The sequence below is a fragment of the Echinococcus granulosus genome (genome assembly GCF_000524195.1).
Source record: "Echinococcus granulosus chromosome Unknown EG_S00063, whole genome shotgun sequence".
In the NCBI taxonomy this organism is placed as follows: domain Eukaryota; kingdom Metazoa; phylum Platyhelminthes; class Cestoda; order Cyclophyllidea; family Taeniidae; genus Echinococcus; species Echinococcus granulosus.
The window spans coordinates 404557-420069 of NW_020170443.1; the positions used below are offsets into that span (position 1 = coordinate 404557).

The 15513-nt window shown below is 42.3% G+C and overlaps 3 protein-coding genes across 3 annotated transcripts; 2 read left to right on the plus strand and 1 right to left on the minus strand. All coding sequences in view use genetic code 11, as the record gives it.

Annotated features, from left to right (window-relative positions):
* Nucleotides 1-667: 667 nt before the first annotated feature.
* EGR_06797 (LIM/homeobox protein Lhx1) lies at nt 668-6540 on the plus strand (the record flags this gene model as incomplete). Its single annotated transcript, XM_024496046.1, has 5 exons — nt 668-770; nt 3800-4067; nt 4449-4797; nt 4963-5164; nt 6455-6540. The coding sequence occupies 5 exons, from the start codon at nt 668-670 to the stop codon at nt 6538-6540; spliced, it is 1008 nt and encodes a 335-aa protein (XP_024349586.1).
* Nucleotides 6541-10852: 4312 nt separating this feature from the next.
* Nucleotides 10853-13816, plus strand: EGR_06798 (Homeobox protein SIX1; the record flags this gene model as incomplete). Its single annotated transcript, XM_024496047.1, has 2 exons — nt 10853-11664; nt 13105-13816. 2 exons carry the CDS (start codon nt 10853-10855, stop codon nt 13814-13816), a joined length of 1524 nt encoding a protein of 507 aa, XP_024349587.1.
* A 182-nt stretch (nt 13817-13998) lies between these two features.
* On the minus strand, nt 13999-15193 carry EGR_06799 (Mitochondrial import inner membrane translocase subunit TIM14; the record flags this gene model as incomplete). The annotated part of the gene is made up of 5 exons (XM_024496048.1): nt 13999-14063; nt 14459-14529; nt 14639-14715; nt 14791-14904; nt 15164-15193. 5 exons carry the CDS (start codon nt 15191-15193, stop codon nt 13999-14001), a joined length of 357 nt encoding a protein of 118 aa, XP_024349588.1.
* Between the last annotated feature and the right edge of the window lie 320 nt (nt 15194-15513).

Below are 15513 nucleotides of genomic sequence, written 5' to 3' on the forward strand. Positions count from 1 at the left end.
CTAATTCAAAGTCCAAAAGTGGCCCCTCACCAGAACCGAGGGATAAACCACTATCGTATTACACTACACTATGGCTACTTAGCTGGGGGGTTCGGAGAAGAGCGACTTTTGACTTTCCTATTTTACTACGACAGGAAAGCTGGCCTTTTGGTCATGCCAATACCTCAAATGCCTTTTGTATGCTGAATATACATTCTTACTAAGTATCATGCCTTTTTTTGTCTTCAGTTAAGTCTTGGGACGATACACCTAGCACGGCCCAAAGACCATTACGTTGAATGCCAGTGCAATTTGTAAAAATCAAGTCAAAAAAGATTCTTTTTACTGTTTAGCACAAATTTGAACGTACTTCTTGATAATCTGCATGCAAAGGGCCTAACGATCGTTGAAAATTTATTTCGCTGTAGGCAATTGGTAAGTATTGATACTGTTCTAAAAAGTTTTTTAGCCTTTTGAAATAATTAGGTGCTTTCGTTTTAAGTCATGTTTAATGCGTTTTCCTGTTTTGCATTTAAGTAATCGTTTGTGTAATTATATCAGTTTTAATGGACAATCATGTGATTCTAAAGGTCGCATCGGGCATTGGCCAGTTGTCGGATGTCAAGTGTGCTTGGTTCTTTCTCGCGAGTACCTTTAGGTTAGCTTATGTATTAAATCCTTTATTGTCATGCTCTTTTTGGATAATTCATTGTTTTTGTTCCTTGCTACGGTTCAGATATCAGACAGGATAAACATCAGTAGGCTCCACCAATGCTCTCTTATTAGTTACGGTAGGCGTCCAAAAGTGCTTTTTTCCTTTTAGTAGAAAATACCGTTTTGGTTGCAGAATAATATTCTTATCTGTTTGATATTTAAAATATGCACTCATTTTGTGTCTATCAGCCGCAGTTCTTAGTTTCGGAAAACGTTTGCGCAAAACAAGTATTTAATTTGATTTGGAGTTCATCCTTCCTTTTGACTTCGGTGCTTTTGCTATTAAAACCTATTTCCAGCAATCAGCCACCAATTTTTTCTTGATCTTTTTACCTGTCTAACCTTAAGTACTTTTTGGAAAAAATCGGTCTAATCAATAAGGATCCCTTAGAGTAGGTTCCTCGCTGAAAAATGTTCTCAAGCTTGTGTATTGTAACTTCGTCTTTTATTGACTTTACTTGTTACTTACATCTTTCCAAATTTACGCGTGCAGCATTTTTGTATCAAATTAAGTGTTACAAAGCCCCTCATATTATGTTTTTAAGGTTTGCTGGACCCTACTTTTATGTCGATATTTATTAAATTTGCAGTTTCGCCTGGAAATATCGGTTTATCTCTCTTGTGACTGAGCCATCTTCCCCCGCTGTCAATTGTGTGTTGTTGCTTTTCTGGAATTCTTTTGCCATTGATTATATTTTTAGTCGATGCTGATTTATGATTTTCCCATAAGGGTGTGTCCATCCAGGAATGACTTGTTGTTGTGTTTCTGGAGTGGTTTTCAGATTATTAGTGCATTAGGGTCACGCGCTTGCCATTCTCTTTGAGAGTGTGCCCCGATTGTTAAGTGGATTGCAAGATTGTTACTTGTCAGTTATTGCTTGATGAAATCTGTCAAAAACATCGCTTACTTAGGTTCGTTGTCTTATAAGCAATACTATCATCTTTCTTGTTGTGGCCTTAAGAATTCTGCAATTTCAAAGTTGGAGTTGCTTGATTGGTCTTGCAGATCTAGCCAAAGTGACTACTCTTCTGACGGTTGTTACGGTGGCTGTATCCGCCAGTGTCTAACTTTTTGCTTTCGGTTTAAAGCATTGTTTTGACAGACACTTTTTACCCATCATTAATGCGCTTCAAAATTCAAGCGTTGCTGTACCATTTGATTTGTAAATTGTTTTTATATCAGAAGTAATCCTCGACGTTGGCTATTTCATTAGCTATATTATCCACCTTGAAGTTAATCGACTTTCCAGAATTCCCGACTACGTCTGAGCCTCTTGACTCAATTATTGTGGCGTCTATTCGTCTACTTTCAATCTGTTAACCCTATTTTGCTTTGATTAGCCCTCATAGTAAATAAGGAAATTTGAAGGTAGTGTCGGGAGGCTAACCTGATGTCTGGCCTTCCATTTTACTACCAGACTCGTAAGTAAGGCGAACTTCAGGTTTTATGTTTTCATCACTCTTGTATGGTAAGCATTGCTCTGTCCTGTTTTCTACCTCCAAAATTGGGGCTGGGATTGTTAAGTTTCCTGGAGGTAGTGTGTCTTTTAATCTCTGCCCTCTGTACGTGTATTGTGCGGACAGTAAATACCTTTCAATTTTGCTTTCTTTATACCTTGCGACTTTCACTTCAGTTTCACGGCTTCAATTATCCTTTAAACCACGAGAACAGTAGTGCAGTGCTGTCATCACTTTTTCCTTTTCCTTCAGACAATCGGGTTGTCTTTTTGTGCTTCAGTGCATTTCCTGTTGTTGCTTTCAATGTTCTTTCCGGGAGTCCTTTTGCTTGATCGTTTCTTACACCCTTAATAGACTCGGTGCTGCAAATTTTTCGGTGGTATCTTTAAAGTAAATATGCGTCTATTGTTTGCCAACCGCGCCTTTTGGCTCTAAATATCCCGTATTTTATTGTCCTTTTGATTGTTTTCCTATTGTGTATCGCCACTGACGTTAAATTATTGCTCGGCCTCCCAGTTATTTACCTCCTTGTGTCCGTTTAACAATTCTTTGTCCTTGGAAATATTATTCAAATACCTAGTTTCACCTTTGTACACGTGAGAGCTGCCTTTTCGGGGTAATTCTCTCCCAGTCACGGCTGTTAACTTGTCAGTATTTTATCCTTATCTCTCGTTCAACTTTCCCCACTGTGCTTTGCATCAATCTGGGATCTTCTTTGCTTCCAACGCCATGTTCTTCGTCTGTTCACTTTACGATTTGTCAAGTATTTTATTAGCTTACCTTTGAGGCTCCTTCGCCTAGCTTGATTAATTTTTTCAAACCGCGAGATAGGCTGTTTATCAACCTGGGGCCAGATTGGCTTGATGTCGCAACCGTTGCTTAGCGGCTTTCTCTTCTCGAGGTCGTAATGGGTGTGGCGTAGCAATTTTACACATCATCAATTTTCTCATGCAGTGTGTGATCTCGTTTGAACTTGTTCTGTCCAGCAAAGTACCACTGGAATAGTTGCTTGACACGCAATCTAGTACTGCCAGGTCGATTACCCTTGAAACCGTTGCAATAATCGTACAGCATCTTGGCGAAAATTCACCTTTCAGTCTTGCTCAGGCACTTCTTAGTCTTGTTGTTTTCAGGCGTCTGAACCTTCTTGTGACCTAATTTTGATTGGCATTTGTTCTTATTCATTTTTGTGACAATTTTAATTGACATGGTGTCTTGGTTTACGGGTGTTGGAAAACTAAAAGGGCGTTTATGGGGCGTCTTGGCGCTAACATGGCATATTGTAATGGTGCTGTGATTTTATTCATATTTAAATTACGCTGTAAATAACCCAGCGCCTCAATGCCATGCTGACTTAAAGTCTAGGCTCTTGACTTTCCTTTGACAATGTGGCTCTTCTGTTCGCCTACCTTTCGATCCATTTAATGGAGTACTTCTTTTGCTTATAAGATTGGTGAATGTACACCTGCTTCACAGTCTCATTCTTTTTCATCCTACGGAGGATATCGCGTTACCGAATTGTTGCCCTAACCTACTTTCGGTTACTACACAATGGCATTCTGCCTCAACTTCCCTTGAAACTACAAAAAAACGGCCGTACATGAGCTTGGTCGTACCTGAATGCCAATCTTTTTGCCTTTACTTGCAGGCAAAGTGACTGGAGCCATCCCCACTTGCAGCAGCGGTGTCGGTGTCGGAGGTGGCTTCGACAGAGGCGATGGAAGTGTAACCGATGTGATCGGCAGCCTGCCTCTCTGCATCAAGTGTCACCGGCCACTAGAGGAGAAGTATGTGGTGCAGGTGCGCGGTCGCTTGTGGCACTCGCGTTGCGCCCTCTGTGCTGTCTGTGGTTGCAGTCTCAGCGAGTTCTGCTTCGTTCTAGAGGGCCGACTGCTCTGTCGACAGGACTACCATAGGTAGGTCCCATTCTATGGCTTCACATCCATATTCTGGCGCTTGGGATTAACTTTATGGTTATATTGGCTATAGAAAATGTATCTACGAAATATTACATTTTTCTCTTTGTCTAACCGATGACCAGTTGAATTATTTCAACTGACATCTGTGCTATTTCATCTGTGTGATTTTCTTAGTCGTTGAAATTTAGAAATTAAACTGTTGCAGTCTCTGCCTCCTTTTTAGCCAGTCTCTAATGGACTGCCAAGCTGTCAGTGCGCTGTCACTTTTTCCTGGTTTAACTCCAATCTTTTTGATTGTTTTAATAAACGCAATGACTGGATGAATAGAAGGGTTTGGTGTACTACCTTCCATTCCAACCAGTACCTGTGCGTTTGTAGGCTTTATGCAACAAAATGCGCAACCTGCAAACAGCCGATGCTGAGCCACGAGTTGTGCATGCGAACAGGCGCCGAGGTGCACCACGTCTCCTGCTTCGTCTGCTCAGTGTGTCACGAACCACTGGTTGTGGGTGTGGAGTACGCCCGCGATCCCACAACCGGGGCACCTGTCTGTAAACCCGACTGTCTCCGCGGCTCTGCCGCCTCCACTGCTGCCGTCGCTCCCATTGCACCCTCCTCGGTCTCCGCCGCTGCTGTCGCCTGCAAACGCGGTCGTACCACACTCTCGGCAGAGCAACGCGCACGTCTCCAACGCGTGTTTGAGGAGAATCCACGACCTCCCAAAAGAGTGCGTCTCCTTAAAATATTCACCCTTGTCTAGAGTCGGATCATTCGTCTTTGCCATTTCATGCAAACGTGCTGGATAATTTCTTTGTCAAAACCGTGCTTTGTTAGCACAACTGAAATGCCCCACTTGCTAATTTTTTTTGGTATCTTTGATGCTGTTATGTAGGCTCGTGAGGCCTTGGCGGAGGAATTCGGATTGTCAGTAAGGGTGATCCAAGTGTGGTTCCAAAATCAGCGCGCTCGGGAGAAAAAACTCTCCGCTGCCTCCGTCGCCTCGGCATCTCCCGGCACCAATGCTGCTGCCACCACTGCTTCCGCCGCCCCGGCCACTTCTAATAGGTTGCCCTCGCCTACATCCCCAAGCACAGGTCGGTGGTTGTGTGTTGATTCACAGCTCAAAAGATAGCAGGAATAGATTAACGTGATACACATTTAAATTTAGTCGAAATTTCTAATTTGACGTTAATGAAGGGGAGGCTACTACCGCAGCAGTGTCTGTGACATCGTCATAATGGTGGGTGAGGTATTTTTTTGTCCGAACGAACGCGTTACCTCCCCTTCCCAGAATGTCAACCCATACATGCGACTTCGAACACAGCACAGCGATGATAACTTCGGCTGTAGCGAGTCAAGGGCAGTTGTAATTTGGCCTTGATGATTACAGCTGTGTCGGTTTCCAGCCCCCTCCCCCTTCTGTAATTCCTTATAGAACCGCTGGCACGGGTATCAATGATGTAAGAATGTGGTGAAGCTGAGATGCTCTGTCATCCTCCGACAGCAGTAAAGTTTACTCATGTGACTCCAAAAATCCAGTTTTTTTTATTATTACGGTAACACCGTGGAGATGGAATGGTTGGTAGACTGTTAATCTTCACGCCACAGCTATTGTTATCACACCAACGGCCCACGCAGGTGAAACCATTTATGTTGGTGCTGAGGTTGATAAAATGTCTTCTCTCTGGTGATTTTGTCTCGTTTGCCACCCCCTTGTTGCCGCTATCATCATCATCACCATCATCATCATCATCACTGAAATCTCCTACGAAGGTGTCATTACTCTGGTCAAGTAGTGACAGGAATGGGTTGGTAAAGTGAAAGATTTGTTACTAATTTAGACGTCTTTGCCACCTCTACGCCTATTTGCTCAAAATGTTATGCAACCCGCTGGCCCAAAGTCGTCCTTTCATTGTTTGCATCTGCGGTGTCTTTACTTTCGGTGATATTATCAAAAGAATTATTTACTAATTCGCCAATATTTCTGCTTTTGCTGCACTTGGAAAAGTGATTTGTGACTTGACAAAGTCTTTTTGCCACGTTTACCATGTCTGTTGCGATTTGATTTCATAATGAAGGTGACAGGGCATCCCGCCTCCGTGATTAGCACTGGTGTTAACCTAAATTTCTGTTGTGAATAGCGCAACCGTTTCATCATCAGTCCTTTCACCGTTGATCTGATCAAACACTAGTTGAGAAGAGTCGCTAAAGCGCTGCATTGTCCAATTGCTTAAATCGCATTCTTGACGTTGTCAACACCATGAAAACGACCTCCCGTGTTGTGATCAAAAAACGGTCCACTTTTATTCCAACCTTTACGGCAATTTAAACTACTTTAGTTGGTATGTAACACTCACTGGGGCTTTTTTGTTGCTTTGCAGCAGCCAAACCGTCACAATATCGGCCGGGAATTAAGAAGGCGCAACTTTTTCATTGGAACGACTCCACCACCTCCAAACAGTGGCAATGACTCTCCGCAAATAAAAGGGCAAATGATCGCATGCAACTTTACTTAGCGTTTGCATTTAATCTTTCCTCCTGGTGAATACCATCATGTCTACCCTCCTTTTTTTATGGAGGCCCCTCTCCTCCATCACTTTATCTCATACGCCGAGCTTTAAATTTTTTTTTTCTACTTAAATGTTTGATAGTAGTAGCATTATGATACTCACATAGACTGCCTATGTACATAGATCACTTTTATCTACGCATCTATTTACATTATTTATCCAACATTGTCTAAACAAGAAGAACAAATGCATGACCTACTGTTAATTCCTGTCTTCGTTTTTTCTCATTTAAAAAGAGGAAAAAGGGCTTCTTGTCAACAGTGTGAAAAATCACACGTACACGCAGAATGTGGGGGATTTTGCAAGGGGGCATTTGAAATTAGTGCAAAGATCGAATTTCACCACTTAAACCGTTCACACGGGATCACATTTTTGTGCTTCAGCTAGTGATCCAAGTGGCTACTAGTCAATTTTGCTGGTGGGAATTAACCAATGCCTTGCTCACGGCCCAGGGTTTAACCTAGCCGCTCAAGTGAGCTTTCCATGCTAACTTTATCCGCATTTTCCTTGAATCTAGAGGTAGTTGGGATGGATATGAGTGTACCTGGTCACATTCTTTTCCACGAAATTTGATCTACCATGGACTGGAAGAAAATCCTTTTCTTTTTAAATAAGATATTTTGCTGAAGACCAGTCGTTGATTTTCCGCTTTTAGGGACTGATGTCGTCGCCCTTTCGGTGGGGCGAAAGCAAATCGTGGTGAAGCACTCTGAGAGTTTGCAAAACAAGAATTATTGAGTCGACCGTAATCCAGATGGGAACGAGGAGAGAGGTTACTACACAATTAGCGGTTAATGTTTTTTTCCACAAGTAAAGCCCCGGATGAAAAGTGAAAGTTGATGCTAACAAGTAAACCCTTCGTTTAACACCACCCAAACCTTGCAGTTATAGAAGGATGGTGGCGGACGGTGTTTGTAATCAGGAACTGCGATTAGTTAATAACCGAGAAGGTACCAATGGATGTGGCTTGAAATCATGGATTCAAAGGGTTTAAACAATCGAAATCTTATCTGTTAGTGTCAGACTTGTTGTTTTCAGTCAGACTCTTGGATCATCACAATACTAAAAGGACAAAATTAAAAGTAAGCCTGATTTTTGACTGGAATTATTCTTAACGTCCCCTGAGGATTGGGTAACGTTCTACGACGAATGCCCTTAGTATACGCATAGTTTGGCAGGTAATATCTCTCTGACAAGCTAGTTAAAACACGATTATGCGGTCCTTTTTTAAAGTTGGCTTTTCTGTGCCGTCCAACTGTCTGTATCGGTTATACCAACTTCTTTTTTCAAAGTTTCCTATTCTTTTTAGATTTGTGTATTGCAAAATAGCATCAGCCTTGCCTTGTTACTGAACTTAGTGTTGACCATTTTTAAAATAACATGCTTTCAGATACCGGTTCAGCTTTTTTGGTAAAAACGAGTAGATATATAAGTCTAAGGATTACAATTTATTTAACGTGGATGAGGATGCGCTTTACATTTTGTACCTGCTTAACTTTAGTAGAAAAAAAAACAAGTCGTATCATCTTTAGCTTTTCAAAAGTAACAGATTGCACAACTAGATGCAGTATCAACGGTTGTAGACGCAGAAATAACATCTTCCACATTTGATGCCGGTGAAAATGATGAACAGAAGTTTTGAACCTTTAGTAATAATTCTATTATTTTAAACCGATAATTATTACTTGTCTGTTTGTTGCCGTGGTCTCGTCTATAAGGGCGATATCCCTTGGGAAGTTATTATTCTCTGCATAGAATCAAGTTTCACATTCTTCGCTCCATTAACCAATCAGAACTGCACAAATCCACCTTAGCAGACCAATCAGCGACTTGTGCGTGTGCAGTTCGTCGCACTATGCAAATGAGTGCTGAATTAGATAAACTCATTAGTTTTTCGGGTGCGGAGTGACCAAGTAATCCAGCTTCTAGGGATATTCACAAGTGAAATTTGGTGTTATATAGTCAATTTGCATTAAAATGGTCCAGTGAATTCTCTTCCCCTTTTCATTCTATAAGTGAACATAATTGATACTCTTTCAAAAATCAGTTGACAGGACGATGATGGTTACTATTCGCCCTTGGCACTTCAAATCCTCGGGCAATAAATAATCATCTTGTGGATAGCGAAATTCTTCGATTTTTAAAAAGAAGAGAGCCAAAGTTAACGTACCACTTCCCCGTAAATATTCGCTACTCAAGAGATAAACTGGTTTTATTTTTCAACATAGCATGGAGGTCTACAATGTAGTCTTTTGCAAAGACTAAGGTTTTAAAAATTGCCAAATTGCAAATAAGTTTATTATTATTTAAAATTATACAATTTGGTATGCGAATTTGACAGTAGCTAAATTAAAGCACTTTTATGGAGTTTATCCATCTGATTTATATTTTAGGGGATTACAAAAAATCTCAGATCATCAAAGTAGTAAAGAATCTTTATTTAAAGAGATGCAGAATTAAGGGCTTTGATAATACTCCTCAAGTAACAAACGCTCCTTCATTAGGTGCAAAAGTCAGTGCCAAAACCGTAATGCAAAACAAATCATAAAATTAATTGATCCTTTTCATTCTTCATTTATTTTTTGATCAACCTTTGCTAAATTTAGCCAAACTGTAAAGTTTGTAAGAAAACTAAGGTGACAAATGATCACTTTACTGGAGGCTTAGGTGATGAAAATGGGGGGATAGCTGTTAAGTGAAGTTGCATTTCCTTAGAGGAAAGCAGACACAGTTGTCCCTAGCAGGCTTCGTAGAGGCTAACAAGAAGGCGGAAGGGTAGGCGGAATGCGCAAATGTCCCTCAAACGAGGCGTGAATTGGCCGGCGTCGGATATCTAGTGAATGGCGCTCTCAGATTACACTTTCACCATCACCGCTACAACCACGACAACACCCGCACCCACCCAATGTCTGCTCGTCTAAGATAACACAGAGGGCTTATAAGGCCCCGTCTAACACTGTATGAGCAGAATAAGCCTAGTATTCGCATTTTCAATATCAACCTAGCTTGCTGACTAGACCACGTGCTCTGTGGGGAGGAGAGGGGTATGCTGGTGGTGAGTCGGTTCTCTATCCATCTAACACGTCGGTGCAAGGCGCACCAACAGACAGATCAATTAGCTGACTAGAAGAGTTTGAATTCAATCCAAGCCTTCATTCTACTTCGGAGAGTTGAGCGATGCAGACAATCGTCATTTGAAGCAGTAGAGTATTTCATGCCTAAGTGTAAAATGGCAAAAAGGTGCTGATAGACTTCATGTAAAAGGGTGTGCTGTGATCAAGTAAGCCATAACAAAGAGAGGAGTGAGGTTCGGTTTTCATGCAGGCCATCCTAGTTTAGCTCTCACCCTCAATCTTTAGGGTAGCTGTTTAATTCTAGAAATTGTAACTATAATCCTTTCTGCCTGACTGTTCATACTACTGTGTGAGTAAGGATGTGAAAAGGCTTTGCAGAGGGAAAAGGTGTGCACAGTCTAGGGAATGCTTTATCTCGCATGCATCCCTACTCATAGCACGATTATTCCGACAACGATTAGCGTCCACCCAGTGTCTCTCCTGACTCTCTCAATCGTCTCCAATCGGGGCCAGCAGTGTGGGCCATTGAAGGGAGCTGGTGAGAGTGAATGAGCGAAATCGTAAACTCCTGCAACAGGTGTCATATTTCACACACACACACACGCACAGTGTCCCACTTCACCGCATTGAGTGTGTTTTGCCTCACAGTATGACATACTGCAACAATTATCACGTGCGTCATTCCTCGGTTGCTATCGATGCCTTTAGAATTCAACTGCGTCCGTTGCCACAGCTACTGACCACGTGGATCAAATGCACACATTTTCTCAAAATTTTGAGTTCCACTTCTATGAAATTGGCTGTTAATCCTCTCCCTGTTTAAGCGTCTAACAACAAGCTGTCAAGGAGGCGAACCGCCTTCGGGTAGACTTCTCGACGCTCTTCCACTTTAATGATCATTCCCAACAAAGACCAGTGGCTACAGAAGCTTGGGGAGAAGGCGAAGTGGGATTGGTGGAGCTAAAGACGAGAGCGTAGAGGTGCAACCAATGGCGCCTCGACGCGGCAGCGTACACGCACACATACGCACGCACGCATCCGTGCAGGGTGTCACATTTTATTTGCCTACCCAGGTTGGATGAAACAAGAGATCATTCGAAGTAATCTGAGCAGAATAGAGAGAGTGGGTAAGCGAGTCATGTTTACTGCATCGCCACCATCATTATCAGCATCAGCGGCGGCAACAGCAACAGTAGAGCGATCAGATTCCAAATGCAGAACAGCTACCGCCACCACCACTACTAGCATTGGCACTAGAAACTTATACTCTCCAACACCCGGAGTGTCAAATTCCTACTCCTCTCACTACGCCTACTCCGCTACCTCTTCGTCTGTCCCAAACTTTTGGTGTGATGCGCCTTCAAGCGCCTACGAGCAGCCGCCATCAAACGCGGTACTTTCCTACACCGATGAACAGATCTCCTGCATCTGCGATATCCTCCAGCAATCTGGTGATTATGTACGCATGAAACACTTCGTGGAAAGTATTGGCGACTCAGCCGGAAATAACGAAAGTTTACTGTGCGCAAAAGCTACGCTAGCCTTTAACGAGGGACGATTTGCGGATTTGTACGGCATCTTGGAAAGCCATGCATTCTCCCCGACTTGGCATCAGCGTCTGCAGAACCTATGGATGCAGGCGCATTATATGGAGGAGGAGCGAATTAAGGGCAGACCGTTAGGAGCAGTAGCAAAGTATCGAGTTAGACGCAAGTTCCCACTTCCCCGAACAATATGGGACGGCGAGGAGACAAGTTACTGCTTTAAGGAGAAGTCAAGAGCTATTCTACGTGACTGGTACACCCATCGCAATGCTTATCCCTCACCTAAGGAGAAAAGGGAGCTCTCCGAGCTCACTGGACTAACCACCACTCAGGTTTCCAATTGGTTCAAGAATCGGCGGCAGCGTGACAGAGCTGCTGAGACACGAACCAACGGGAATGGATTCAGGTAGGACGCACTGCTTACTCCTCATTTCTTTACTATTTTCTCCTATTTCTATTAGTTTATTGAATCATGGTGCATTTCATAGCCTTTTGAGGGAATTGCTAGACTTATAAGCGCTTACTGTAGCATGAACTGCCACGTCACTGACCGTTAAATTTATGTTTAAGTTCACCAATGTTTTATTTGATTCCGAACAGATGGCATCACCTCTTTCCATGTAGCTATCCCAGTACTTTACTGTCTCCAGACACATATGCTAGGATGCGTTGCGTGTTGGTTTGAGTGTTCACCGCAGTGGTGCATTCGGAACACCACCTCACAGCCAATAATGGTTTCCACCTAAAGCTTCCAGGCGTTGACAGGAGACAGGTTCACCCCGCCAAATTCTGCGCTCTTTTGAAGCAGTCAAGATACGCCTTCCGCAGTCTTTGCGATCGTGACTGCAGCCTGAGTTTCGCAGCCAACTTCACTTCAGAATAAGCGTGATCATGGCATACTTGGTAGAAAGATGTCGGGCCTAAGTACAACCGATCACCAACCCATGCATGCTTGAGTCTTCAGGACAATCCATTTAGCACTAACCTTGCATATGTAATATTTTTGTATAAGGAAATGTTTCAAAGATTCAAGGAAATATTTAACCAGTCGTCATTTTTCAACCGACGACCTTACCGAGATATTGTTTCAGAAGGATCTTAGACAATTAGAGAAAGCCCGTGTTATTCCCAAACATCCGACCAATGAGTACGTGGGGAAAAAAAGCAAGTGAACAGCTCCATTCTGGATAAGAGGGGCTGGACGCCGTGGTGAATATCCCAAGAATTATATGTGATTTGGCGCTGGGAGTTAGCTTAACTAAAAATTCAAGCGGTGCTGAATCAATTGGAATGCCTCTACAATGTGGAGCGACAGAGTAAACTTCACTAAGGTGTTTCGAAGAGTAGCCGATACTTTGAAGACCGCATAAAGACGAACTACGCTGTTATTCATCGTATTGTCACTTGTAATAATTAATTTGCTCCTTTACGACTATTCAGGTTTTGTGCATTCGCTTTCCGAGGCGTCAACTACAGTAGGTGGATGACACTACCAATCACATAGGTGATACTTAATGCTAAAAACTGCGAGAGGTCAAACACCACTGGCCTTTCCACAACAATGCTCAAGTGTGTGCCACTCAAACCAAATCCTATTCAGAGGTGGAATTTATTTCCTCTTAACAAATTTCTTTCTTCCACCCAGAGCCAATGAGTGGGAGGCTTTAACTCTATTAAAGTGGGTGTTTTTTAAGGGATATTTGACCCAAATACCAGAGCATTCAGTAGGACTCGAAACTACCTGTTGTGGCTGCCTTCCAGTTCCCAAATGATCAGCATGAAGAAATCACTGCGGTGTCAAAGAGGTACATAAAGATTACCCATTGAATGCCCCCCTTTTACCCAGCCCTGCAGCGATTCAAACAGGCGAGGAACGGGAAAGCGTCGAGGACTGCAGTGAGTGCCTGAAAGAGCCGCCAGATGAAGGTACCGCCCAGAACTACTACCACACCACATCACCTCTCCAGCAACCCAGCAACCAACCTACATCACCGTGGCAACACTCCAAAATCCTAGGAGCCAACTACTGGCCTCCCGCCCCACCTCCACCGGTTGTGGACATGTTATTCCGTCCAACACTTCGACCGAGTCACCACCAGCAGCAATTGCAACAACAAACCCTGCTTCCACCGCCACCGTCTCAACCGCCGGCAGCGCCACAAAGTTCCTCGGCATGGAGTTATGAGGAGACGTATCAGTACAATCCCACTCCCTACCAGCCCGAATTTTATCCCGATCCTAGTGTCTACGTTCAGCAAATAGGAGTGGGCAGTGGCAGTAGCCAGTGGGATTCAGAGGGCTGCAATATGCGAACGGAGGATGTTGTTGTGTCCGGACGCTTCCAGCTACAGTTGGAAGTGCAAGCTCGAATCCGGAGGGGTGAAACGAATGCTACGGGAATGGCAACAACAACACCGTCATCAATAGCAGGGGAGAGGTACCTGCCCAACGTACCCACCTATGCAATAACCCATGCCCGAAGACCGCATCCAACGGTTCTTCCACCCTACATGGAATCCCAATATCGACAAGAGGATGGACAGTTTGTAGGAAATTAGCTGACACTTCCATATATACAACCACCCTATACACACGCATATTTTTGTGAAATCCTATTTGCAAATTTGAAAAGATTGCACCTCTATGCAAGAAGTAATCGAAGGTCTTTTTTGGGATCTAATCTTCATAGTACAAAGTTAAGCTATACAGAAGATAATTGTTGTTAAGAGGTAGTTGTTATTCACTTTTCATTTTCGAGATAGTCCTTTGCTTCATTGATTTTCGCTGCTAGATAGGGTGACCCTCCTGGAATAAAAAAAAGAGTTCACTTTTTAAGTCTGCTGAGTCTCTCGGGAACGATTTCAGACCAACACTATACACTTTTGGGGCAGCATAGTTAAGCCAGCTTGACCAAAAGGTACACGTACAAAAAAACAACGTTCATGAGAGAATGGGATATTTAGAAAACAAAGGTGCAAATAATAGCTGAAAAGGCATCGTAGAAAAATAACTATAATGGCGGCTCAGGGAACACTGGAAACGACCGCATTTCCTTAACTGAGAAAAGTGCAATAAATTAATCTTAGTCAAAAATGAAAACTCAGCTTCAAAACTTAAAGTGAACTCCTAATACATCAAAAATATAACTTGAATCAATTTAAACATAGAAAACCATTTGGAGCTACGACTTGTACGCTTACCTCGATCCGGATGATTCAGAAGCATTATCCTCTTATAAGACTCTCGGATTTTGGACTTGCTTGCTGACTGCCTAAAATAAAAATAAATATCATTAAGATTAAAACCACACAAAATATCAGAAAGAAAATCCAGAAGTAAAAATATACGGAACAAAACAAGTAGGATAAAAGGTAACTTACGGAACACCTAGGATCAAGGCGGCTTCGCGACGGGACATCTTACGTTCAAATCCACCTTTATAGTATTTTGAAGTTGTCTGGCATAAAGATAAAACAGATAAGTTAAATATCAAAATGCACATGAACAAAGAGGCGAACAAAATGCAACCTACAAAGCCAGCTAGGCGTATTAAGTCTTGCACTTGCTTTCCTTTCACTTGTCTAGTCAATTGACGACCCACTAAACCGACTGCAATTAGTCCAAGACCAACTAGTACTGGAGTGGTCTAGAAAACACATTAAGGGAGTGCGAGCTACCATGAGGGGAGTTAGAGAAAGTCCTCTCACACCAGATAACGACCTACGCTCGGTGTTATTGATGATAGTGGAAAGGTAGTATTACCTAAATAAATACTTTAATGTAATCAGTTATCAGCAATAAATTACTTTTTTTATATTACCAAAATGCAATATAGTCAATCATTTGTTTTACACCCAACCCTTAGATGCTAAGTATGAGATAAAGTGATTTGGTAGTTCAATCACCCAGCTCTTAAATTCAAGGACCGGCGACATGTTCCATTAAAAAAACTTAAAGTTTAGATTTTTTCAAACCTTTATAGCTACACATCTTTAAACATCTGGATGATGTGCTAATCAAAGCACGTTTTTTAGTTTTTAGGATAATTTAACTTCATTTTGAAGTTTATTTTTTATGTTTAGACTAAAATATTTATTCGCAAGCCGTGACAGTTAGGAAGGCTACAAGTCAGTCTTTGTCGTGCAAGCTATCGCAAAATTTTATTATTTAACTAGCCCACATTTTAAAATTTACATGAGTGGTAATTTTGTAATAGTCTTAAGTTAATTAACTGGTAGTAGCCTTTTTTAAATGC